Raw genomic sequence first — 27762 nt, 5'->3', positions numbered from 1 at the left:
TTTGTGTAGCCCTTTATTAGCAACTAAAATAGAAGATATCTGTTGTACATCACGGGTAGTAACTGACTATACTGGAGTTTTATTATATTCTAATACAGAATCATTTATAAATGCATTGTTTTCCTTTTTTTTTCTTTTATTAAAAAGCTTCCACCCCATTTTCCCCCCTTTTTCCGTTTACAACTTGCAAAACTATTCTGAAAGCTGAGTATATGTGCACAGGTCTGCAAAGAGTGCAAATTTAGGATATGGTAAATGCTTTACATGTTGTATTTTTAAGACCAGTCTACCACCATGTCTTCACAGCCATTATCTTTTCCAAAGAAAAAAAACAACTCTCACAAAAAGCTCTGATACCAGTCTTCCTTCCATTGTCCTAAACAAGAAAGCATTTTTAAATGAGTTGAAACTAAGGAAGGACTACACCTACTAGAAAAGAACAGAGTTCTATTAGTTTGAGGTTTCAGTATACCCAAAGACCAGGGACTGTATCTTTGTAAGGGCTAGGCTGGGACCCCGAATACAGAGTGTGTGCAGGTGCCATCCCTGAGCATTCAGCAGTTCAGTGGACCATAAGTGCTCCAGCTGCATAACTCACTGAGCTGTCTTGCCAGTTTCGACACTGGCTCGACTGAGCGTAATTCAAAAATGAAAAGCTCATATTCATTCCATTCTTCTGGAGCTCGTTGATAGCCTGAGGAGAGAAAAAGAGCTGTTTAAAAAAAGGTATCAGTGAAATTACATCTCCTAGGTCTCAAAGGTCCTTGCACCATCTCTCACAAGCTCATTATATAAGCACCTCCCAGTAACTAGTGGATGTCGCCTATTTCTGTGCTGTTTCATTCACTTCCCCCACTGCGCTGTGTACATCCACGCAGTTCTCTAAAGCAACACTGAACCTTTCATGATACCTCTTTTAGAAACAATGCCTTCAGTTCCATGGGGAATTCATACAGAAACACAGATGCAAGAGGAAAAAACCTAACACTAGTAACACTTTTCAGATTCAATTCCTTCCATCAAGGAGAAAGTAGGTACAAAGATAATTTATTAAAGCGTGACAATTGGCAAAAGTGAAGGAACAGAATTTAGCTGTGATTCACTGCAAAACTAACAATAATTATCTGAGGGTAAGAGTTGGGTATATTTGCAGAGTTGTTGTAGTACTGAACTTTGCTACATGCATCACCAATATTGATAATGCTCATACAAACTTTTATGGACTCCACTTTAAAAGGTTCTTTCTATGTTATCCGCTCAGACTACATTCCCAGTGAATTAAGTTTTCCCTTTTAAACAAATAAACATGCTTCCTGTTTCAGATTGGAATTACAGTAAAAATACAGTGAGATTCACTGAAGCAGTATGACAAATCTGCAGCACACCGCCAGTGCTGTAAAGCAGCTGCGACCAAATTCAGACAACTAAGTTAAGCCAGGTTTATGTCTGCACTGCATCAGTAAAGCAGAATACAGTAACCAGAAAGTAATCTGAATTGTAACTGCTGTTGATTTATGAGTTAATGGCGCTCTGCACTAATACTTACAGAGGCCATCTCTCACCATATTTTTAAAACTCAAAACCATTGCCAGACATCACAAGGCACTCACAATAGCCACCTAATAGCAATATAGAGAAAATAAATACATGTTCATAAGGACTGATTCAAAAGAGTAAGTACATATTTCTTCAGGGAGATGGATTTATTTGTTCATTTATTTAGGGCCAAGAAAAAGTGAATGATTGCATTTCATTGAAATTCAAAAGGAATGTGATACCTCATCTCCCTCAGGGAACTGAAAACCCTCATCCCTTTCAAGAGCTTACATTTGTCTACATGCAAGACATGAAAATCAGAGACCAAATTGAGAACACTTAGAAAAATAAATTAATTCAAGGCTTGACATTTTAGAACTAAGGAATACTGCAGCAGTATTGTGTTTTACAAATGCAAGCATTTTCCCAGAAGTTGTATTCTTCAATAAATCGACAGTTACTTACATTTAATAGCACTCCAATAGGATGTCTTCCACATATTGTATTATGGTATTTCTTCAAGTAATTGCTAAAAGATACAGGATCTAGCTGCTCTATAATGCTCATACCCTGAAAAAGAATTGATAGCAATAATTACATTACATATTCACAAGAAGGTGTTTATACATCATCTATTTGTTACAACAGAGCAGGAGGAAAAACCCTCTACTTTGCACCAAGGATATCAAAGGAATCTCAGCATGTGAGCTCTAGCTTGTAGTCATCTTGTTTCCACTCCTTGCCAAACTAAAAGCGCAGGAGCTCTTCCAGAGTTGTCATTAATCCACAGATCTGCGAAGTTATCTTTGCAAATACCAGTGAAGTTCACATTAAAAAAGCTCTGAAGACTAGTTGATCCCCACCATCCAAGACTGCTCTACTTCCATAAGATTTGGTACGGATATAACCAGACAAAGTTACTAAAAGGGCAAAGCAGGAAGAAGTTGCGCCTCCATCTGCTCTCCCTAACAACAAAGTTCAGGGCCAAGCACTTGTTTGGGACTTCCAGATGTCCAAAAACCCTAGATAAAACAAACACTATACATGTGCAATTCACACGCATAACAAGTGTGAAGTATCCGGGACACACCAGGCACGCAAGGCAATTGATCTGGGCATGGCCTGGCCATTTGCTCAGAGCATAAAAACCAGATCCAGAAAATCTCTAAAGCACTATTAAATTGGTGCATAACAAAAATGTAAGAACCAGGAGATGGTGCTTCCACTTTACAGGAGACAGTCACGTGCAGACATCCTTTCCTCCATGGAGAGCGAGACTCATGATCTCATGGAGTCATGCTAAGAATACCAGCACACATGTGGAAAACAAAATCTTACACATATACAAACATCTGCATTCTTAAAAGCAAAAAGAACCCTACAACTCCAGATATACTGTCTACTCTTATCCCATCCCATAAAGCAGATCGAACACCATGAAAGTAGTCTAGAAACAAGTCTAAATCAATTATTGTCTCAGGTTTATCATGGGTTTGCTCTTTTGCCTGTATTAGACTCCATCCTCTTTTTTTCCTTTCTCTGAAAATTATTCCCTTCAGCAGGGAAATGAGCTCCAGACACTCACTAACTCAATAAAATCCATAGTTCTGCTGCTTCTGTTGGTGAAACAGTAAGTTCTTCCTTAGAGAATAGGAAAAAACATACTTTGCATGGGAATAACTGGAGGTTGGTACCAGAAAAGGAGACAATTTCTTTTAAGATTTCTGCATTTATCCCAGCTCTTTCCCCTACTTTTGGGTGATAAAAGGAGAAGCCACAATGCAGGAAGCAGTCAGTCTGAAGTCTCCACTTCAAGAGCGAATTTTCCACAACACTCTGCAAGGGCGTTGGCAGATCTGGCAGATATCAGCTAATTATTCAGGCTGGATCACAGCTTACAATGGAGGAGCAGAAGATTCCCAGGAGAGCTGGGAGAATTACAAACAGCAACGATAACCACTACCCTTGTGCACTTTTCAATAGAAACAGACATATGATGGATTCATAAAGAAACACTTTTTTTTTAATGGAAAACACTTTTTTAATGGAAAAACAAAACCAAGCTAAGCTGGCCAATTGGTGGTAAGAATTCAGTTTTTCTGGAGTCATGGAGAAAGTGTTTGGACCCCTGGCCAGTAATTTCAGCTGTTAATCACTCCAGATCCACAGAGCCTAAATGAGTGCCAAAAAAATAGTGGTAGCTATTCTCGAACTAGCAGTGATTACACAGACACAACTGCATTTCCAAAGTTTCCAAAGCATTTTTCAACCATCCATTTACTTGTAGATTGTACATGTCAATACACAGCTAAAGAAAGCAGAACTAAATTTGACTAAATACCCAAGTGAAACTCAAGATGCATAAGGCACTTACTCAGATACTGAACAGTTAATGAGAATATATTTTATCTGTTTGTAAAACCCTTTCATGACCTTTTAAAAACATGAAAATGGCTGCTCAATTGAGAGACTCATTTTACAGTTGTAAGTCACTGGAACATACTGGGCAGAGGCATTTGAGCATTTGTCTCAAATGAATGGACATGGATTTATGAGAATGCCTAGTAAGCTTATTTCAATGCACAGTTCAGCACGGCAAAACATTACAGCTATGCAGCTCATCCCAGAAAATGATAACAGAGTTCCATACATTAGAGACTGGAGAAAATCTATAGGGAATTGGTATGAACAGATGACCTATAAGCATTAGGTTGTACTGAGCTTTTCAATCTTTTGGATTTAAAAGTCATTGTGGCAGAGGAACAAAGATTATCAACCTTGTTTCTCAATCTAAAATGGTCTAGGGAACAAAGGAAACATTTTTGCCAGGTTGTGTTTTATAAAAAGCAGAGGTATATGAAGCAAATAATTTTCAGTATTTGAAACAACTCAGCTAGGCATGGCTTAGAACAGAGTTAAAACACATAACAAAACCCCCATGATACAAGTGTAAGCACAGTTTCACAGTTTATCACACGGTCATCATGTAGAAATTGCATACCTCAGTTACCCAGATACTGTTAATGGCATCTACAATATTCTAGCACAGTGCACTTAACATGATTACAAAGTTACATTTCCAAATAACATCCCTTAATAGGATCAAGTATCTACAAGCCTACAAAAAAACTTGAAAAAAAACAACCTCACACACATATCCCAAAACAAATAAACAAAAACCCCCTCCAACAACCTACAGGCTCATTTTATACTATAAGCCAATAATGCTTTGGCTGGTCATGTTAAAGTCCGTTTTCAGTTATTTCAGCTGTTTCTTCACACTTCAAGATCTAAACTAATAGCCCTCTAATTGAAGTGGAAGTGGTCTTAGTACTATTCAGCCCAACTATCTTTGCATGTGTGAGTCACTCAGACAACACGACAAATAACCCCCAGGAAAATTACTGTCTAGGCACAGAGAAGAGAACAGAGACTTGGGCATCCAGGCAGAGACTCAATCTTGCATTATGCCCAGCTCACGAAGCCTTCCCAGGCTGGACCACAGTGGGAGGTCCTGGCTCACTGCAGCAGCACTGCAGAAGCCACCAGAATGCAGCAGGTCATTAGAGGTACCTGAGAAGCCATGGGTGCTGAGCATTTTTCCTGGACCAAGTACTGGCTATTCCTGCTCAGCACTTGTCAGTGCCTGCATTTTCCCCCATCAGCATTCAGGGTAACACAATCCTCCCATTGACTCAAGTGAGGCATAAAGTATCGCATACCAAATTTATGCTCCTATGAAATGAGCAATGTAGCAGTAAAGATTGAAGTGAGCATTTTTTGTCTAGTCAATCAAAAACAATTACTCTTCAACAATGTCTTACAAAATACTTCCCCCACTTACATGTAAAAAGATAGTTTGTTTCAGTTTATGATATACAAACTATTGCACATCAGCTGCTCAGTTATAACTCTTAATTTGAAGATTCTCCCCTAAGGTACCTCTTCTAACCATGAGGCTATTTCCTCCTTTTGCCATTACCTCACAAAGTAGGATGTGGAGACAGTGGTCAGATCAACAATTACCATGGAGAAACTGATGTCTACCCAGCAATATTTACTACTCTGCATTTGTTTTATGTTCAGAGCCTTATGGCTCTGAATTTCAATGCCCCAAGTATTCAGCAGTTTTTATGCATTAGGTGAGAAAATGCAACTATATGTAAGGTCCAGTCCAATTAAGGAAGAGGCCATCATCCTCTCACAAAGGCATTTCTAAGGAAAATTGATTTCATCTTGCCCCAGAATACCTTCCTGCTTACAGTGTGCTCAGCTGACTGCTTTCCTAGTTAAGGCCAATAAAATGAAGCCAGTTTTAGTAGTTTTGTCTCTATCTTAATGCTATTTTGTCTGTGTAGACGCCTACTGCTTACAACCATACAAGTTTGTTTAGTACGTCAAATCACACGAAAAAAATCCAATACTTATGTAAGGAAACAAGAAGTAGCCAAGTGAGACAAAATTGAACAAACTTCCAAAAACTGGAAAAAGGTGACAAGGAGATCTTTGTGATATTGTTAACAAGATATCTCTGAGAATCACCCAAAACAAGACCTCCTCCATACGGTGTCTGAATATGAAGTCATGTGGTCACATAAGGCATGATACAAACAAGCAAAAAATAACCACAGGATGCTGCTATAGAGCGTGTTTGGCTTTCCAGTTAAACTTCAGATTGAAAAAGTATTTTCATAGTTATTAAACAGTAGACATGATTTTCCATGTTACAAAAAATGTCACTTCCATTTAGCTGAATAACTACCAAAAGGAAGAGTTGGTGCAGCAATGGATTCCCTAAGAGTAATTAAATGCCAAAGTCCAGTCTTTCTTCAAGCTTTCACCACAGAAATTAACAAGGGGAAACTAATGTTTGCTAATGTACCATAATCTGCTCTCCTGCAAAAACACTCAAAGCTACTGATGCTGGGATTCTGTAAAAAAACCACTTTTCTTGATAGAGAAGCCTCTCAACTGACTACAAGAAATAATGAGAATGGGATAAACAGAACGAAGGCAAATTATTTACTGTTATTATTACTGTTATTTCTATTCCAGTGATAAATAGTAGAAAAACAAAGAGGTTAATTTGTATACACAAGGCAAAAAAGTCTAGAGATGTCTCCAACAGATAGGATTTATTCCTTCAAGACAAGGAAAAAATTAACATGCCATGAATAAGAACAGCTCTCTGTTCTAACAGATTCTACAGAAGTTACATAAATGATGCAAACAGTTGTAAAACAAATTCTAAAGTTACATATGTCCAAAAGAATTACTTCTAATCTGTGCCTTAAATATAGTCTTGAACATTAAGTTGTTGGGGGTTTCTTATGTTATAAATAAATCCTTGGCTCCCATGACTTCGAAGAAAATGCAACATAATTGGCATTGGACCTTTAAGTATTTACCATTCCTTTCAGCCTTTGGCCAAACCCCAAATGAAGCATGGCGTACTGCTTTTCCCTACCACCTACTACAGAGTAAGGGGCAGGGAAGGCTACTCCCAAGGAAACAGTGGCTTTCATCTTCCTGACCAGTGCAATGCCCTACAGAGTTTCCTCCTCCAAATGGATGTTGCTGAAACCTTTGCATAATCACAATGCTGTTTCTATATGCAGGTATCACAGCTATCAAGCTGGAACTACCACAATTTCCCATGCAGAATTTTTATTGCTTTTCAAAAACAGAAGAGGGTATGTAGACAGAAATTAGGTTACATCAGGGCATTTTAGGTAGGTGAACATGCATTTTTTTTCCATTAACTATGGTTACTAATTTTTACCTGCAATATAATTGTGTGCAGTCAGTAAAAGGGAGGATACTAGTTAAAACCAACAGCTACATTCTTATTGTGGTAAACAAAGGAAAATTATACATTCAATAAAATAGCTAATCTATAATATCTTGTTAGAAAAATTTCTCAGGTGTTCAAAGAAATGGAATGTACAGGAGAAATTTGTTAATTAGTTCCACCAAATCTGAAAACTTACCATTTTATCTAGGTGCTCAATGGATCTATAAATTTCTCCTTGGGATTCATCATAGTAACTGTAACGGAACCTCTGACCTTGAAACAAAAATCATGTATAAAATAAAAAAGGGAAAAATTGTAGCTAAACCACTCCCTAATACCTACTAAATATTTGAAAGTCTAATACTTATAAAGTAGTAATCTTCATTTATTTTATACTTTTTAGCTCCATTGAGGAAATTCTAGGGCAATCATAAAGTAGCAGCCCAGAAGTAAAGTAAGAAAAATACATGATGGGTGACTATATTCCTAAAGAGAAATCTACTATGCAGAACTGACACTGAAGTATCACTCACTAATTGCCTCTTATTGCCTTAGAATCTGATTCTGTAAATTAAGAAGTAAAGCAACATTTCATTTTGCTATCCCTCTTGACAAAGTCAGCCACAGAGTCAGGCTACTTCTATTTGCACAACAATACCCACAGTAAATGAAGGTTAAAAGAAAAAAATTATGATCATTCAATGAGCAGTTCTAGATGGGTCATTAGCCACAACAGAACCAGGTCATTCTTACATACACCTTTCACTGACTCCACTTCAAAGATGAGTGAAACAGGCACTTAAATAAGTTGAGCAAAGATGACAATGGAAAAAAAGGAAGAAGGTCTGTTGTGTCACATATCTTTCTGAAGCAGTCCCTTTTCCAGCTACTATTACACTTAAAAGAAAAATAAAATTGTAAAGCAGGGCAGAAGTCAAGGCTTCTGGAGTCTTTGTAGCTCTGTCACCAAGATGAACTGGGGTAGCACTGGTGAATTGGCATAAATAATCCATCTGCTATCTTACCCAGCAGTAAAACATACAAAACTTATTTCTGTCAGAGCAAAGTGGCCATGCCCAGTGAATTTTTAGCTAATTAGTTTTGAAAGTTGTTTTGAGGTGCTTAAAAGAAGAGCAAAAAGAGCAAGCAACTTCAGACAATTACTTCACTGCAACAGTAGAGAGACGTATATAAATCACCATTTATTTCCTCCACTACACTGAAAACACGTTACCACATTTAATATTTTTTACCTATTATTCCAGACTATAAAGACTTTTTTAACTTTATGAAGGCATTTAAGTTGCAAAAATGAATTTACCAGAAGTTAACATGTTCAATGTTTAATAAAATACATTATTTGAAAATAGCTACAAAATATTCAATATACTCTTATAATGAGATATGGAACTTACCCCAATGGCAAAAGTCAGAAGAAACCACAAAGAGATTACTAGGATCAGCTAGGTATTTACTGAAGAGTTTTCCAAATTCCTGCTCTTTTGACTCACTCAGTGCTCCGACCAACACAGGAATAATAGTAAACTCATCCTTATGGCTTATAAGCAAAAGAAAAAAGGTTGTAATTCAAGTAACATCTAAAGATTTTTCAGGGCTTGCTAACTGAAACTGCAGAATGGTTTAAAAGGTTGCTATTATTTGAAGATTGCAATTTGGTAAGGACATACTAGGATGCTGTTTTAGAACCTCAAAGTAATTCAATTTCAGAAAACACACACCCCCAAAACCAGTATTTCTCTCTGCTGCAAAGTAAAAATACCAGACAAACAAAAAGACATAGTGAAATCAGCAATGAAGTAAGAATTAAATTTTCCCTGTATAGATGCTGCATGTTGAGTAATTCTCCAAAGTAAATTAAACTTATATGAAAATGCTCAACATAGTACCCAGGTATATTTGATACTCTAGGTAAAATTCAAAACACAATGGAAATCAAAAAAAAAAAGGGGGGGATGGGGCACATCTTAGGGAAGAAACCCCAACAAAGATTGACAATTTTTATTTACAGTAAGTATCTGAAATAGCAGCTGTAAGCACACTCCTGATTTCAAAAATAGTATTAAGTCTCTAAAGAAACTTAAAATCCCATAGAAAGCTATTTGAACTTCTTTCAGAGAAGCCTTGAAAAGCAGGGGGAAAAAATCAGCTATTGAAAAAAGTTCATGAAAGCATAACTAATATTAATTCTATTAAGTAAACCTGTTTATAAGAGGTGTTGTAACTCCATTATTCAAGTGTTTGCTTTGCTCACAGTTAAAATTACAGCAACTTCTCCTAGTCTTTGACCCTCTCCTTACCAAAATTTTTATCAGGGGACAGGGAAGTATGAGCATTATACACACCATAAGGTCTTCTATGCCATAAAATGTATTACTATTTCCTACTGCACTTCACAGCAGCTCAAACATTTAATGCACATAATGTTCATTCTCGCAGAAGTAATTAGCTCTAATACCTTTCCATGGCTTTAGCAGTATAAGGCAAATGCATTTCAATACTGTGTTCATCTTCGTCTGTCTGTAGGGACATGCGCTCAAACATTCCAGTCTTCCACAATTCTCCATAAACTGAAATGAATAAAGATCAGGTTTCACTACTTTTTTAAAATTTCAAGTGCAAAAAGCAAGCTACAGTGTACCTTCATCAGAACATACCCACTATAAAAAATGACTTGTCTCCAAGGGCTAGCATCATAAACCACTTGTTTCTAAATAAATTGAGAAATAAAACTATGTTCAAGTCATTAAAGTATAAACATAATTGATTCAGTTTACAAAATGTGTCAAATCAGTGACCTTACTAGTAGATAGAAAAATATTTTGTTATGATACAAAACTTAATTCACAAATAAAACATTTGAAAATATACATGCATTTGACCAGTCAATGAATTTTTATTTTCATAAACTGCCCATTATATGTTGAAAAAGAAATTAATCAGATGAGCTGTTGCTTGATTTGTTAATATTTAATTGAATGTATTATTGACTGAATCATGAAATGGAGAGACAGCCACAACATATTAAGTAATCCACATTTGTAAGTTATCTTTTCTACTCTCAAGCATACTTGAGAGTATACAGAGTCATCTCCACATTCTGAAAATTCTCCACTGGATGATGAATTTGATGCAGGGCTCTGCCTCCTTCTCAACACCATAAAGGAGCTCCACAGAAAGCAAAACAGTTTTTACCTAAGGAAATTCTGCAGGCACTATGTAGTAAGCCTGAATTATCTTGCTTAATCACAGTTACAATGAAACACAGCACATCTGCGCTAATTAGCCCTTCTGAAAAAGACACTGTATCACTTAGGGATACCTCAAAATACATAAAGGCCAAAAGATCAAATTAATCTTCATTGCACTTAGTTCAAAATACTGGCATTTCATGGACTAACAGCTTCCAAGTTTGCAAGTTAGAAAGTCGTATGCAATCCAAATAAAAGCAATTTTTTGTTTCGCTGTTATTCCTTTAACAGATGTCAAACTCAAACCAACTAAAGAACCTTTATTTCCAGCTAGAACACTTAACAGGAGAATGGAAAAGATGTTCAGTGAGTTATTATTTGATGCAATACTTTTTTAGTTTTAAAACTCTGAAGCTCACACTCAAAATTGAAAAGATAAGCAAAAATTTAGAATTCTTGCCAGGAGGAAGAGAAACACTATGGTTATGATGTGACCCTGTCTGAAACAACCAGGCTCATTCAGAAGTTCTTTTTTTGTTGCACTAAAACGAGATTTGCACTTGTATCCCACTTAGAGCAAGGAAGCGCCCAATAAGAAGAAAGTCCCCAGCCCTGCAGTACCACAGCCCATAGCCAAGCCTCAACCATGTCCAAGCTCTGTAATGCACTTACTCTTTTGGTCAATTCGAAGGTCATACAGAGGTGTTCTGTAAATGTCCACACTGGAAAGTGCACATCGGGAGAGGGGCACGTGATGGGAAGGCCCAAGAATGAAAATTTTTCGGCTACAACAATTAACACAAAAGGCCACAATTTAGACAACTGCAATTGGATGGCAACTCAGTTTAAAGTAACAAGTTTAATAAAAGCATACAAAGTAATACTTCCTCACGGCTACAATAGTTATACTTTGTTGTCAGTAAGACCCCACATCAATCCACGGCCCAACCTTGCTTGGTATGTCAGGAATTATCATGAGATCAGTTCAATTATGCTCTACCCTTAAATCTCTTAAACAGGTTATATATCAGAGGGCACTTATCAGCTAGAAATTCATCAGACTTCATTCATTTGAAGGCTGAATGATGCGTTACAGCCGCTTAGAACAAATTTTTGAATTCTCTCCATGAATCAATATAACCTTCAGCAACTCACCGCCCTCAATAAATACAGGATCAAGTAACAATTGTGAGTTTATAATCTATTCAGAGTTTTTCGCTTATTTACTTGATTAGCCATACTTGGGTTTCACTAAATTAAATTTTAAGTCCTTCTCAAATGCTGGGTTTATGTTATTACATGTTATGGGATTTTTTGCTGTTGCATCAACAGAGACTTGGACCAGCACATTCATTATTAAGCTGATACTGTAACCTTTTACATGTCATGATGACATCTTTATTTAATTAGATCCTCAGTTCCTGGCTTTTGATTAGATATTAAGGATCTCCTGCCACAGGACTTAAAAGGAAAAAAAAAAATATAGGCAATTCAGCTTTGCATATTCAGGATTATATAGTCTTGTTTCTGGCACTGAAATAAAGGGGTGGGAGATATGTAAAGTTCTGAGGGTTTGGTTTTTTTAATCTCTTACAAAGGGAGTACTATAACAAGATATATACTAAAACACAAACTTCCTGCAAAGCTAATAAAAACCAAATATTCAAATATGTAATTTATCAGTTTAGCTCAAAGATGAATTCTAAATATCCCATGCAGTAAAAAACAAATGACCCAGCAAGTTCAACCAACTCCTTATCAGAGAACAGCTTGTTCCAGAAGTTTTAGAGGAACTAGGTATCTTTCATACCATGAGCTATTTCATATCATTTGCAATAGTTTAGGAAGAACTAAAACCATTGTCTTTGAAGAGTATTACAGTACGTTATCTTATGAACAACTGGTAAGCCTAGCCAGTTTTTATTTAGCATTGCATAATACATACTTTGAGTAAATACTGGAGACATTTTTAATTTTTGTAATTAAAAAAACAAGTTGCAGTCAGCAGAACATAACAATTATATTCCTTTACCCAAAAATAACTGGATTCAAATTTTCAGAGGCAAACACAGACTACGACAGCATGTTGGCTGTTTGTTTTTTTTTTTTACTTTTTCTTTTTTAAAGTTCTTAGAAACAGAAGTCCATTTAAAATTATTGGCACAATTAGCTTTCATGAACACACTGGTCACTTCCTCCACAGCAGAAGAGAATCCTAGCAGTATTCAGCCCATAATCCTGCACTAAAAAACCAATGCAGAATTATGGTGAAGTATTTTAATCGACTTAATAAAACAAACAAAACCTCCCAACAAAAACAGCAACAAAAAACCCAAACAAACAAAAAACAACAACAAAAACCAAAACAAAAGCCAAAAAAAACAAGAAAACCAGCTTGAGCTTTTATAAAAGCAGCGGAACATCAGTAATAAACTGAAAAGTCTTTAATCCCTCCCTTGTAAATAGTTAGTTACCAATTATTTTAACAATATTCCTTCCCCCCCCCCCTTTGTAACATCCAATTTGAAGATTTATGATGTTAAAACAGTAGTGATGCATAGAAGGCTAAAAAGAATACAAAATTAAAATGTGAGTACTTCAAGATGTAAGAATGTAACAAGAACATTCCACTTATCAGAGAATTGCAACCTCAGGGTCTTAGGCTTTGTACAGAAAGCTGTAATACTCACGTGATATTGGGATCCACTTGTTTGTAAGCATGGGCTGCACAAGATCCACAATAGGTATATCCTGCATGGCTGCAAACCAAATACACGAAATGAGAGGATTTAAATATTGCCTAACATCTTAAATATGTTGATATTCAGTGTTAATTCCTCAGGATTTTTTTTTTTGTCTCCAGTGAACTAGAAATTTTAAGAGTCATCTAAAACTTGTGAAAGAGCAGGAAAGTGCTGCTGCAGTACTGGTCACACAAGACATGTATTTGTTGAAGAACTGGCAGTGACCATTTCCTGTTCAGTTAAACTATCAGTGACCACTGAACAGTCAGGAAATCCCCAGATCAAAGGACCTCCCTTACCTGCAAAGGATGTATTCAGACTATTATGACAAGCTCATGATAATGCTAACAGTGCAGCCAGTGAACAAGGGAGTGGCAAGCTACTGGAGAAAGCTCTTCTAACTACACTCCAGTAACTGAATATAGTGACAGTAGAGGGGTCTTGGCAAAGAGAGAACTACATGTCACAGCAGATAAAGAGAATAAAAATGCTCTGTCATTGAAGAACAACTTAGCAACAGAATGAACAAGCACATGGAAAGGAGTGGAAGGCAGCATGCTATCTTTTACTGCAGGGAATAAGCTACAGGCTTCACCATTTCCTATCAGTCTGGCATGGTCCTTTCTCAACTTCTGTTCTTGTGTGTGGTCCAAATCAATTTATAATTATTTTGACTAGTTGTTTCAAATATTGAGTTCAAACCTGAAGAACTATTCTCTTCAAGCCCATTAAAATGAGTAAAAATTCACATTACACTGCTAAAAGCATTAATTTCATAGAACATTAATTCCTAGAGTTCCAGGTAAAGCGGCAGAAAATGGCTCCTGGTCACTCAGCAGTATGCCCACAGCACAGCTTTACACAATGACACTGAGAATGATGCATGCTGCAAGCCCTGAGGTATACAGGATACTTTGTCTGCTTTTGTACAGATACAAGTTCCCATTGACAGCACTGAAGGATTTTATATGTATTTATATGTATGTATGCTCAGATACATTTATATTTATCCACAGACTGATACCTGAAGCAAGGTACCTTGAAAATGACCCTGAGATTTTACTTCATCACTTACCCCACTCATTCTAAAGAGCTCAGAAAGGTACTAACATACACGTTAAGGGGGGAAACAGGAGACCAAGATCTCACAAATGGGCAAGGTATGTTAATAGACAATGTCAAAAGAGTCTGCTGAAATGTTCCCTCTGCTGCAGGCTTCTTCCATCTTCCACAAAAATATTAAGCATATCCCATTTCACAGGTGGTAAAAAAACAAGGCACAGTTAACAAAAAAAATGTGGTGAGATCACAGGAAGACCCCAAGCAATTCTGGAAAAAGAACTAAACTACATAATCTTCAGCTGAAAGGTCTCTTTCCTGACATTCCTGCAAGAAAGACTAAGGGAAGTGTGGGACAATTTCTTCTGCACACTCTATACTATTATGCAATACTTTGAACATTAGGACAATGCTATGTTAGCACAGGACAAGCATCATATTTAAGGTGCTTTTTCCAGTGTTTCCTTCCAACTCATAATTACTTGGAATGACCAACATACTTTAGTCATTACATCTCTCAGCTATCTTAAAGAAATTGAATTCTCCCTAAATAGTTCAGATGATCCCTATTTTATCTGTGGACAAATAGCTCAAACAAAACCAAACTAAAATAACAAAATCAAACAATTTTGGATAGTTGAATAGTGTTTAATTGCTCTTTGCTTTCAAGCACTGCTAAATTTTATTTAGGGGGTGTGAGGGATGCACCAGTTTTGCTTATTTTGGGGTTGGCTTTTTTTCTGTTATTGGAGGGGTCTGTTTTTCTCACTAATATAACTCTTACCAATCTTACTGGATCACAAACAAATATTTTGTGTGCAGTCCATCACCAAACGCAAGCTAACCATATACCCAAATGTGCACAGATTTCTGCCACTCTATGCTATATCCAAAATACTTACCTAGAAAGCATACAACCCTTCTTTCAGCTAGATACTAGCTTTAACTAGTTTTCAAAATCACCAGAAAAACAAAGAGCATTTTAACAAGTATTTGATACACTGAACTTCTGTTTTGAACTTACGGTGCAATAATGGCTCTTGCAGGTCTTTTTGTGGACTGTACTTGAGAAAGCCAACCTTCTAGCTGTGCATTTAGCTGGGGTCCTGTGAAGAGACATGGGAATATTGAAGTCATAAAAGAACCTAATACATCTCAAAAATTTACAAATAAAGCTTGAAAGTTCAGCACCTTAAACATTCAAAGCTGGGTTTAAATCTAAAAACAAACAAACAGAAAAAACCATTCCCCCTAAATACCCAATGGGACAACAAAAAGAAACCCCAACCCTGTAATGTTGAAAGTTACAACCTCCTGGTCTGGGAAGTTCATTTACTGCACATCCAAACACACACTTATTGTTTCCTGCTCTGTGAGGACTAATGAACATACTACTTCACCATTTGAAAGAATGGCTGCTGATTTCAAAAGAATTGCTGACAGATGATTATTTCCTCTCATAATTGAATTTGCAGAATTCAGAAGCAAAAAGTTCTGATCTTTTTCAAGAGAGCCCAATATGAGAAAATGACATAATACAAAGGCCTGACACTTGCATGATAGCCAAGGACTATGGTAATTAATCCTTTATTAAGCAAGTACAAGAGCATAGTACAAAACACTGTAACCTGGAAAACGTGTAAATGCACAGGAAAAAAGCTAAAAGTGAGAAGACATAATGCTTATCCTAACGCCGTAACAACTTCTGGCCATTCAACGTATACTACAAGTACATAATCACTTAGTCAACATTAACTTTGATAACTGGCCAATCCAAAATACAATTTTTTTAAAACTAAGTTCTGTACCTCAACAGAAGTTGCAAATATTCTTAATTCAATCACCTGACAGATGATAAAAAAGCCTTCTAGAAATGCAGCATTAAAAACCCAAACAAACCACATTTTAATTATTTCCCATCACAAGAAAACTTTCTGATGTTAAGCTATCCTTCAGGAAGCAAGTCTGGCAAATACAATACAACATTCTTTCTTATTAAAGAACATTAAAACTTTCAAGAAAAACTCATTCAGCTACTATTGTTAGAAGTAACATAGCATTAACAAAGAAAATAGATGGATTTTTTGCAGCTGATACTATGCTTCTGACAGAACTCTATGCCAGCAGAGTTTATCTGTAAAGTATGGTGCAGCAAGCTGCTTTTCTTCTTCCATGCACGTTATAGATCTTTGTATCTTCCCCATGGAGGTGTTGAACTACCAACTGCCAGTGTAAGTCAAAACCAAATTAAACTACCTGAAGCCATTTCACAGATACATTCCAAACAGCCCTGACAAGGGCTGACAGCTCTCCAAAATGCTGACAAGAACCACGGAGAATGAGAGAAAAGGTGTCAACTTCTGCAGAATCCAATCAGTCCCTGACCAGGGATAGTCAAAAGCTTTCCCTAGAAAATGTAGACATGAAGGGTAGAGGTGTTGAAGCCATTAGTTTTTATACAGAACTTAAATCCATGTCTCCTTGAAAAAGGACAACCTCTGTAGTTGTGAAGAGCCCTACCTTCTTACATGAAGGAAGTGAACAAGTGCAGCACCATTTTCCTAAGCTTTCTATTACACCTTGAAAGCCTTAGTTACTGTCTACAACTCTAACTCTAAAGTGAAAGAGTGACAGAGTAGCTGCTGTCACTCACGTAATACAGCGACTTTGTGAAATTATGAAATTGTTATAAAAATTCCACCATATACCAATTTTGTTCTGCTGCTTGTGTTGCTTGGGGAAACTACAAGCAGCTGATGTGCAACAGAGGTAAGCATAACGACATCTTAGAAAATGGAGGCTATACGGGAAGCTAAGTAAAAATAAATAGGTCTCTATTTTCACCCTCCTTCTAAGATAATAGGAGACTAACAAAACAGTACACTTTCATAGTATTACTACTTCCATTTGTTACATGTATCAGTGAAGAAACAAATCACCTAAAAAATGTTTTTACTTCCTAATTCTCCCAAAATATGTAGAAAGATAAAATACTTCTTGAATTAAGCTCTTTAGGAGGACACTTTTTTTCTCAACACTGACTACTCAGACTTAAACATTACTTTGCCCCCCCGACCCATTCTCCTCAAAGAAGAGGATCCATAGGCAACACAACTGCAAAAGTGACAGAATTTAAGCCAAGGGGAACTCTTCCCCTGCAAGGCACTGTGCTTAGCCCTCCTCCATCCCTTCTTTAGCAAGGGTTTTTCACTAAGGATGTGGTTAAGGCAATTTGCTCTCATTGAGCAAATTGCCTTAACCTGAGGTAACCTGCTGAACAGCTTAAAGACAAAGGTCAGAACATCTGGCCATTAATATCCTAAAATTTCATGATTGGTTGAATCTGACTAAAATTTCCGATCTTACAGCCTGGTAGTGGAGTAAGATGCTCAGGTTTGCTTAGTCTGCTACTACAGACACACACTCTAACAAAGTAACATTTCTTCCTAGAGGCAGTAAAATAACAGAACTGTATGACCCAAGGGCTGAAACTTTGTCAGCGTTTACTTAAGGACCAAGTAACACATCCGCTTTCAGATTTTTTCCCTTTAATGCCAAGTATAAGGTGCCCATTTAAATAACTAATTTTGACCTAATGTAAACTTTCATTTCAACTTATACTCATCTGTGCTATTTTAATAAAATATGCAATCAAATTTCTCTCTCCAGAGGACTAACAGAGAGAAAATGGAGAGTACAACATATCCATGACCTTTTAGCTAAAGAAAAGAAAAAAAAAAGGGGGTGGGGAATCAAACACACTCACACAAACTCACAAAAGTATAACCTACCTGCAGCTTCCTGTGCTTACAAATACTTTAAGGGGGATACTCTAGAACTGTAATTTTCTTGCTACCAAATTAGCACCAACTTTTTCTTGAACTCTTCAGAGAAGTTTTTCTCCCTATTTCTCAAACATGAGGATGCTTAAAGCTAAAGTCAAATACTTGAATTGGTTATACAAAATATAAATAAACCCACACTCTCAGTAGCTGTGCTCTGCCATATGGAATTGTATTATAGTATATGAGTATTTCCTCATAAAGAAGTACGTTTTTTCATATTTAAATGAAGCTTAACTGGAAAAACAGTCATCAAGACCATCCAGTGAACGTGCATCTCCTTAGCTGACCAGCACAGACAGTGAACAGCACTGCCACCCATGTACCCCCTTGCTGTTGTGATGGGAAGTAAAACAGGTCCCGGCTCTTTGAACCTCAGGTGGAAAGCTCAGCTTGAGAAAGCTGGCAGGATGAGAGCAACAGCAACTTTAAGGCTAACCTAGACAGAAGGGTAGAAAATCTTATAGATTCAATTTCTGGATGCAACAATCAGTATACTTCAGCATTAATATTGTAAGATCAGACCTTTCATTGATCAAAAGAAGGTTAAGCAGCAAAAAATGAGCTTCACTGAAGTATGTAACATTAGGATCTGCATTTCAATCCTATGAAGTCAGGTATAAACATAGGAGTGTAACTAAAGATTTCTGACATTATTTGTGGATATTTCACATCCTGTTTTGTTTTGAAAACCAGCAGAAGTTATGCCAAGGTTTAAAATAATTGCAAGCACAGATCAAGCCTCCACTAGGCAAATTCACGGAAACAACTACAGGCAGCATTTATTCAATTATCTTGCCTAAAAGGACAGCTTATTTTAACAATAAACATTATCCCATCACAAAGCTCTAGAGTAAGTAAGAAAGAATCCTTCCACATTACTCGCATGCCATTGTCACCCAGGGAATAATAACACAAAGACATCTGGTAGTGACTCAGAGAAGTTCATCACCCCAATTTACAGCTGTCATGGTCCAGACTTTACAGGTTAAGCCAAAGCAGCACATTGTTTCCACAGCCAACCTCACCTTGTCGGTGAGACTGAAGTGCTTATATGCCAAGTGTCAACACAATGTAATTGCATTTTGCTCCTTTTCCTGCAGCCAACATCACACATACAAAACATGCTTCTTCAGACTGATAGGGAAGACTCAGTGATTGCTCCGAATCCTCAGTCTCAGTGAATACTTCTTTTACTGGAAGAGCATAAATCTCAATCAAAATTTATAGCACCACCAGGGAAAACTGCTCAAGTCCCCCTCGGCTGCACACGTACAGCACTTGCAGCAAGGCAAGTAATCTGGAGCACAATGACAGTAACACTGCAGCCCCCTGCCCTGACAGCTTTTACTGGTCCAAGGATGTCTCCTACCTATAGGAGCCACCACCCTCCTTTGAGTCTTCCACTTTTTAGCTACCTTTTCCATTGATGAGAAAAGTCTACACCTTAAAAATGCTTCTAATAAATATTTACATGTGTGGTAAGAAGCGAGTAAGCTTTTACTCCTGTAGAGTGTTAGAAAAATCAAAGTAATAGCGAACCCTGGGGGCTGGCATACAACTAGGTTAGTAACTAGAACTAAAGGAATTCCTTTCTTCACAATTCTGAAGGTGAATCTGAAGCACTAATTAAATTGTTAGGCAAACTGAAATCTGAAAGGTGACAGAGGACTAACAAATAAAATTGCATAAAGTGTAAAGATTTTTCAAAAAAACACAGACCGCACTTGAAAAAAAGAAACAAAACAAACCTGTTTCTCAATGCAACAAAAGCCAAATCCTTGAATAAAGAACAAGTTTTAGCTAGGCAAAGATTAGGATTTGTCAGGAACAGAAGGTGACTTCCAACAACTCATGCTAATGGGCACATTCTCCACTGCCTAGCATATACTCTCCTCCAATATTGATAAAATGGCAAAATCAGACTACAGGCAGCACAGAAATTTACCAATGCAAACAAGAACCTGGGGGAAAATTAAGACACAAATAGATATTACACCAATGCCACATTAATTCCTATTTATACACACTGTAAGATAGAACTAAAACTGCAAGTATTGCTTGAACTGGGGAAAAATAAAACTGAAGTCACAATAGAAACACTGAAACATATCAAAATCTGCTTTGGTGGCAGTTCTTACTGGCATGCCCCAGTTCTGCAGTACTTAACTAGTTATTGGTTTTTCTTTACTGAAAATTAGCAAGAATGAAAAAAGAAAATCAAACTATAACACCACTCATTAAGAATATCAACCAACATGTACCTACCTAACTTCATAAAAAAGTACCCAGGACCTTAGTACCCAAGTCATTCAGAGATCCAAACAAATGACATTCTGTTCCATACCTCTGAGAATGATTTTGGCTCTAACTCACACTAAATGTAAATGAGATTTGTGAAAGTGTTAGCACTAAGTGATACTTTTGGGCCTATTTTAATGATACCAGAACTACACCAAATGTAAAACTTTTTCAATTCCAACTGTACAATGAAAGTTGAATCCACATTCTTTTCTTGAAGTATGTTGATTTTGACAGTATTTAAGTGATTCAGCTAGAAATAATAGCCTAGAAATTGTATTTCAAATTATTCCAGTATGCTTTTTCAGTATACAATGCTAAATAATACAGTCTGCATATTAATGCTGTGCTCCATGTTTAATTCATAAAAGAGTCAGTAATGACACATCCAGTTTCCCCCTAAAAAGCCTAAAAAAAGATAAACGACAAAAGGGAGAGAGATATTACATTTGGTATTTAACATTGCAAAGCAAATACTTAATGAATTCGTAAGACACTATGATTAGTTGTTCACAGATTGCAAGGTAAGAACTTAAGTTAACAGCTGTATTTGTAATGCTTCAGCTAATGTCACAACATTAAGATTTCATGATCAGTACATTAATTATCCTGCTACTGCAGAAAGCTCCCTTCACTACAAGAGATCATAGAATTATTCAAGCTGGAAAAGACCTTTAAGATCATAGAGTCCAACCATAAGCCTAACACTGTCAAGTTCACCACTAAACCACATCTTATTTCAGTGACCCCCACATGTCTTTTCCATGTTTTCCTGGATCCATTTGTCTGTGACCATCTACAAACAACATGATGATTCACTACTTCTACATTACATTTATGAACGAACTGTGATGAGTTATTCCAATTTTTGGCAGAATGCCAGGGTTCTTGGCCTGTCACACTAAACCACTTTTATAGACTCTTCTACGGCATAGAGAACATCGTTCTCAAGCCCTCGTCTGCATTCCTAGTCTGAACCAGGCAGAGTCACACGTGATTCCCTTCTGACCACTTCAGCTGCTGCAGAGACCCATATCCAACACGCTCCAGAGAAGAGATTCTGCCCTAAGTTAAAGTGAGATGCAGCCGCTCAAGGTCAATGAACCCAGCAGCAGCATCTGCCCTCTGAAACTGTGGGCAGCAGGCCTGGGGAATGGATTACACATATTCAGCAACACCACAGCAAAGCAGAAACAGCTGTAACTGATGTACACACTTTCTCTAATGCTGATGAGGAGTTCCAGCTTGTGCCAGCAAGCATACAAATGCTGGGATTACAGCACTGTTCATTGAAATGAAGAGTCATTCTCACATCACTCCTCAAGGCCCCCAAGCCCCAGAAGGCACAAACGAGAACAGTCTTACTATCTCAGAATCACACTGCCATTGCACCTTGAAGCTGCCTGCCTCACAGAGCTACTAACAGAGTAAGTGGGTTTTGATGTGAGAAAAAACAGTATTTGGTACAAAGGCAGCAAAAAAGCATTAATGCTGATCTTACTGGCGATTACAAAGGAATAGAAGGGGTTGCAAATGTGGGAAAATAGTGGCCAACTTTGACAGAAATGCAACTTCTGAACTGATTATTCATGGCACACAATTGCCTTTTCATTTATTTTCTCATCTGCTGAAGTTCTTCAAAGCATTATACTTTCCTGCTGATCTACACATCATCATGCAGACTTCTGCTCAAAAGACAAGGTTGAAACATCACTGGCAGTACAACAGCCAGTTATTAGAGAGTTCTGACATTTCTTGCCCAAACAAGTTAGAAGCTTAATCCTTACAAATGGTAGCAACAAGATGTCAGTACCTACCTCCTTTGGGGTTCTTTTGCTGACAAGCTAGGGCAGCAGAAAACTCTAAACACAAGTACACCATTAAGCTTAAAGTCTCCTCAAGTATTTACTGGCCATTTACTTGGCTCATCATAAAAAGAAGAGCATTCAAGACAATGAGTGCAATGGTGTGTCAAGTCGACACAGCAATTATTCTGCCAACTCACATTTGCATTAATAAGCTTATGAAAATTAAGGTTCTCCTAGTTCAAACAAGTTGGCACAGGCTAACAGCACACCTCTGGCCACTATGGTTTGATCAGGGAAAGCAGAGAAATAAGCCCTAATACAACAACAAACTTGTGTTTTGCAGGGCAAGTTTCGCAGGGCAAGTTGTTTTGCAGGGCAAGTTTCACATCATGGAGTATTGTTATTCACACACACTCTCAATTTATTTTTACTCCTGTGGCCTGGAAGAGCCTACTAAAACCCTTTATGTTTTACCTGTATCAGCATGCCACAGACTGGGGAAAAGCTGAAACAAGAACTCTTATCACACACATTAAGAAGGAGCAGCACAGTATTCAGTTAGCACTTCCAGGGGCCAGACAAGGGAGGCCAGCTGTGAGCCCATAAGCCGTGTTCAGCACCATAATGTGATATCCCACTTTTCATGACATGCTACAGAGGGAAAAAAAAAGATGCACATAACTAATGTTTATTTCCATTTCAGAAGCATATGGATTGATTTTCCACAGCAGTAACTGCCCAGCACTTACTGAATCTACTCACACTGAAGAATAAACTGCCCTATCCTGCATACAGTCCATGCTCAGGATAGCATGTAACTTCCATTGCATTTCATCCGCTCTTCTGTATCTAGGAATGTGCCTGCTTGCATGCAAAGCAACTGAAAATTATGCCATTTTTGCTTCAAGTTGTCCTTAATCTTCCTCTTCCACCTGCTGGTTAAAAATCAATTTATCAAGATGTTTGGATACTAGGTGGTTGAATTAACACAGCAGGACTGGGACTTCATTCCAAAAATAAACGTGAGTGTACTATTTTTCACCACACAAGAGTGATAGTTTCTTTTTTTTTAAAGAATCTACATGACAGCAGTGCTGTGTGATACTTTTATTTACATTGTATGCTTTTATCTAAATTTTGCAAATGTTTTCAGTGGCCAACATACACCAAGTTGCTAGTCCACAAAAGCAATGGCATGTCTGTGATATACCACTAATTTTTTTTAAAAGCAGGCGCACAGATCAAGCTCTGCAAGTAAAGAACAAAGTTGTTTAGACCAGTGACCTACTATCAGCAACAGGCACAACACAGTTTCAGTTTGGAAGCTCAGTTGTAAAGCTTTTCATGCTCAGTGGTGCTTCTAAGTAGGAGGAAGAACAACTGACCAGACTCCACTGTTCTGTTTGCTGCCAATCAAATGTTCCAGAGGTATACACCTCAAGTTCATTAAGATCCTGCATTGACAGATGTGGAATGAACATTAACTTTCCTCTAGAATTCTTGGTGTGGGGAAAGAGATGACAACCATTTTGGTTTGAACTGTCATACTGAACTCACCTGCTGAAACCCCTTAAACACCTTAATTTTTTTGATTTTTTTTTTTTTTTTTTTGTTGTTGTTGTTGTTGTTGTTGTTACAACAGCACACAATGAAGAACACATGAGAAGTGAAATGCTAGAGCGACATGGTGAAGTTCAGCTTCCACTTCTTGCCCCCTTCTCAGCTTTACTGAGTAGGAAGCAGTGAGCTTTCTCCCTGGGACCTAACTTTCCCTCTAATACAAAGTTGTTTACTTGGATGAAACATTCTAACATGTGAACATATCTGGATGTGCATAATTGCCCAGCCAGTCCCACCTGCTCTACAGCATTCATTAGCATCATACAAGTAGGTGGTGTATTCATACTAGAATGGAGTGCATGTTTATATTTTCCAAGGCAGAACCCAAGCAGTGCACATTCCATGGCTGGAGAAAATGATAGAGCCATAGTCTATTTTCAGCTGAAGCAATTGCTGCACCAAGGAAATGAGCAGCTCTAAAGACAAGAAGTGGCATTTCTTCCAAACCCCCTTACACACATTGCATTGACCATACATGAAGAGCAGCAGCTCCATCTTGGTTGTGGCTTCAATTGTGATATTGCTGCCACTCCTGGAGTGCAGGAGACAGATAAAACAGTTTAAGAATATCCTCTGACCACAAAAAAAACCAAAACAAAACAAAAAAGACCACCACATTCTGTGTCCATTCTTTGTCTTCCCCCTCAGCTGGCTTTGGTCCTTCTTTCCCAGAGCTGACTTCTATAGCAAGATTTTAGAGATTTATTTTTTTTTTTAAATAGCAATGGGTGCTTCACTTTTGCTGTAAATCCTCTCCCAAGCACAGGATGCCATGCATCATCCTGGATGGTGTGTTGACTTTTTAGCCCTAGGTACCAGGCACCTCAGGATAAACTACCACTTAAAAACTGTATCCTCACTCAACCCTTTTAAAAATGCTTTCAGATGTAAAGATTTGGAACATATCTGTAAAAAAAAAACCAAAAAAAACCCCACACTTCTCATTGCCCTTTCAGATCGATCATCTTAACTACAGAGCAGGATGAAGGGCAGGGCATCCATTCATCCCGTGTAGTTAAACTCTGTGGAAAGAGAGCAGTTTGGAGGAAAGGGGAAGCTCAAACACCAACCAGTTTATATATAACACAGCAAATCGCTTCTGGGCCGAGACAGGAGCGCCAAGAACAGAGGAGGTAGGAGTACTTGAAAAGACAATCCCCAGAGAACCATGGGAACACACTGAAGAACTATCACAATTCAAACTAATCCCTGCCTCAGCTCCAGCCTTGAAGCTATGCAGGCTGAAAACACATGGTAAAATTCACTTTCTTCAAGTAGTACAATTGAGGAGACTATGTTACAAGTTTCTGGCCTGAAATACAGGAAGATTTTAAGTTAAACCTATGATGAACACACAGCCTCTTGATTGTCATTTGTTTTCTCTTGATGGACCTTCCTAAATGGCACACAAAATTATTTATTTATTATTTACTGCTTTCAAGCAATAAATAATAGGTAGCCCTTGTCTTGCTGAACAGACACAATTCCTGCTCTCACATACCCAGTGAAAATAGCAGGAGAGTTCTAGAGCAAAACACATAATACTCCTTGCTCATTCAAGGAAAAACATTTCCAAAATCCCCAGATTATGCAACATCAACCACTTACCCCCACCATACACACTGTAACAATTTAACTTGTCACAAGCACAGCTGTCATAATTCATTATTACAACATGATTCAGTTTGGGGTTTTTTTTTTCATGCAGTGTGTCTGGGCAACAATCCCACATCTCCTCAATAAGCAATTGCCAGAGGGCTGCCCAAAAGCAATGGGAATAACATGCTTTTGGATGTCCTACTACAAACTACTAGTACTGGCCAAACTAGTCACAAACATTTACCCCAGTGTAGTCTAACTAAATTATGCACTGAATTTCCACAGAGAAGAAAACAGTCAAACACAGTAGCCATGCCTATTAAATTATTTTTTAAAAAATTAAAATTCTTATTTCCAAGTATCCAGTAATAACTTGATGTGAAGTCCAATACCAAACAAACGGCAAAATTTGGGTGTGAGGTTATGTAGCCACTCCGTATCGCAGATCAGTTCTCTGCCTTACTCATAAATGAAAATATAAATTGCAGGACCAAGGTGATTACCACAAAGCTCTGATGCTTTGAGGTCTTTGCACATGGTTACATCTATACCTTTGACATGATTTTGTATATTTTCTGTAATTGGAGTAGTACCTACCTTTCTAGATCACTGGAAATAAATGTAGTTGCAAGCTGCACAAAGATTTGAGGCCAGTTTTGTAACGGACAAAAGAATTATGTTTAGAATATTAAGCTCAGAAGGAAAACAATCATCCTCTATTGTTGTCTCAAAAACGCCTACCCAAGCATTTGAAGCCCAGCTACTTATCACACAATCCACCTTTTCCTGTGTTACTCTCTTCCCTGTATTTCTTTCTTCCCTTTCATTTTTTGCCTCATACCTCGTTCATCAATTTATGGAGGGGAAACCACATCTATTTTAGCCAAGAGAAGTGTATGACTTTTCACATCCAATTCTTCTTAGATGTTAATTTAGGATCCTGAACGCAACACTTCATTGTTTGGTTTGGTTTATTTTCAGTTGTACCTCCCTCTGAACTGCTTATTACAACAGCCTCTTGTTCATCTAAGCTCATTCACCTGCAGTTTTGTAATCATCTTTACTCCTGGGGCCAGTAAAAGAACATCCCTTACAAATCTTATTAACAGCTCTGAAAAGACAAACGTGCATCCTTTTCACAAAAGCGGTTCTGCCCCAAAACCAAACAAAACTTATCTCCAAATATATGTGCTATCATGCCATTATTAAGTGTTTCTGCCTCTTTTTTGGCGTGGGCGAAGGGAGCAGTAGCTCACTCTCCAATGCACCACGTTTTTCTTCTATTCTTCTTCTGCAAGTACCACATGTTTAAATGGACAGAGCCACTCTGCGCTATTGCTTAGTAACTTTTCACTCCTTCTAAAGAAAGCTCTAGGGAAGGAAAAATAGAAGGTTTTCTTGGACTACAAAACGAGAAATAGATCTCCATATTTTCATACCTCGACAAGAAGTAAAATAAAACTCCCTATTTTCACACCTTTCCCCCTGCCTTCTAACCCCAGACGGGCGGAATTAACAAAACAACACCAAAAAAACCCAGGAGCATTTGAAAACACTGAAATCCTTCCGTGTGCTCTTACGGAGAGCAGCACTCGGTACGAAGCACAGCCCCGGGCTGGCTCCAGCCCCGCTGCCGTGACACACGGAGGAGCAGCGGCGAGGCGCGGCTGCCGGGCAGGGCGGGCACACGAGGCGCAGCCGGGGCCCGATCCATTCCCGGCGACGGCCAAACGCCGATTTCCGCCGAGCGGCGCCGCTGCAGGCACCGGGGCCGGAGGAGAGGGGCAGCGGCGGCCGGCAGGTGCGTTCGGGATGCTCGGCGGCACCCCCTGCCCCGCTCTGCCCGCTCCCCGCCGGCGGCCGGGCCCGGCAACCCCCAGCCCCCCGCCCGCATGTGCCGGCGGGGGCGGAGCCGGCGGCCCCTCCCCGCGCCCGGTACCGGCCCCGGCGGCCCCAAAGTGCTGATTCAGCCCCCGCCGCCCGCTCCCCGCTCCCGGCGGCGGTACCTGAGGCCGTGTACCAGCTGCCGGCGTGGCTGGCCTCCCGGCAGAGCACCCGGTTGGACATCTTGGAGCCGGAGCCGCCTATGGTGTTCGGGGGGGGCGCTGGGGGACGGGCCCGCCCGCGGCGGCGGCGGCGGCGGCGGCGCTGCTCCCCCTCCTCCTCCCCCAGCACGGCCCGGGCCCCGCGGGCGGAGGCGGCGCTGCCGGGGCGGCGCGGGCCGGGGGCGCGGGGCCGGGCGGGGTCGCT

At 38.6% G+C, this 27762-nt stretch overlaps 1 protein-coding gene across 1 annotated transcript; it reads right to left on the bottom strand.

The window, feature by feature from the left end:
• Positions 1–27762, bottom strand: MEMO1 (mediator of cell motility 1). The gene is made up of 9 exons (XM_084203222.1): positions 27519–27762; positions 15367–15448; positions 13230–13298; positions 11212–11324; positions 9807–9918; positions 8746–8888; positions 7527–7603; positions 2002–2106; positions 1–694 (listed from the first exon to the last, which is right to left on the bottom strand). Exons 1-9 carry the CDS (start codon positions 27577–27579, stop codon positions 563–565), a joined length of 894 nt encoding a protein of 297 aa, XP_084059348.1. The 5' UTR covers positions 27580–27762; the 3' UTR covers positions 1–562.

This window comes from Fringilla coelebs, assembly GCF_963513975.1.
Source record: "Fringilla coelebs genome assembly, chromosome: 3".
Lineage (NCBI taxonomy): Eukaryota > Metazoa > Chordata > Aves > Passeriformes > Fringillidae > Fringilla > Fringilla coelebs.
Note: the sequence above shows the minus strand (reverse complement) of the source record. Positions and strands in the feature narration are given on the sequence as shown.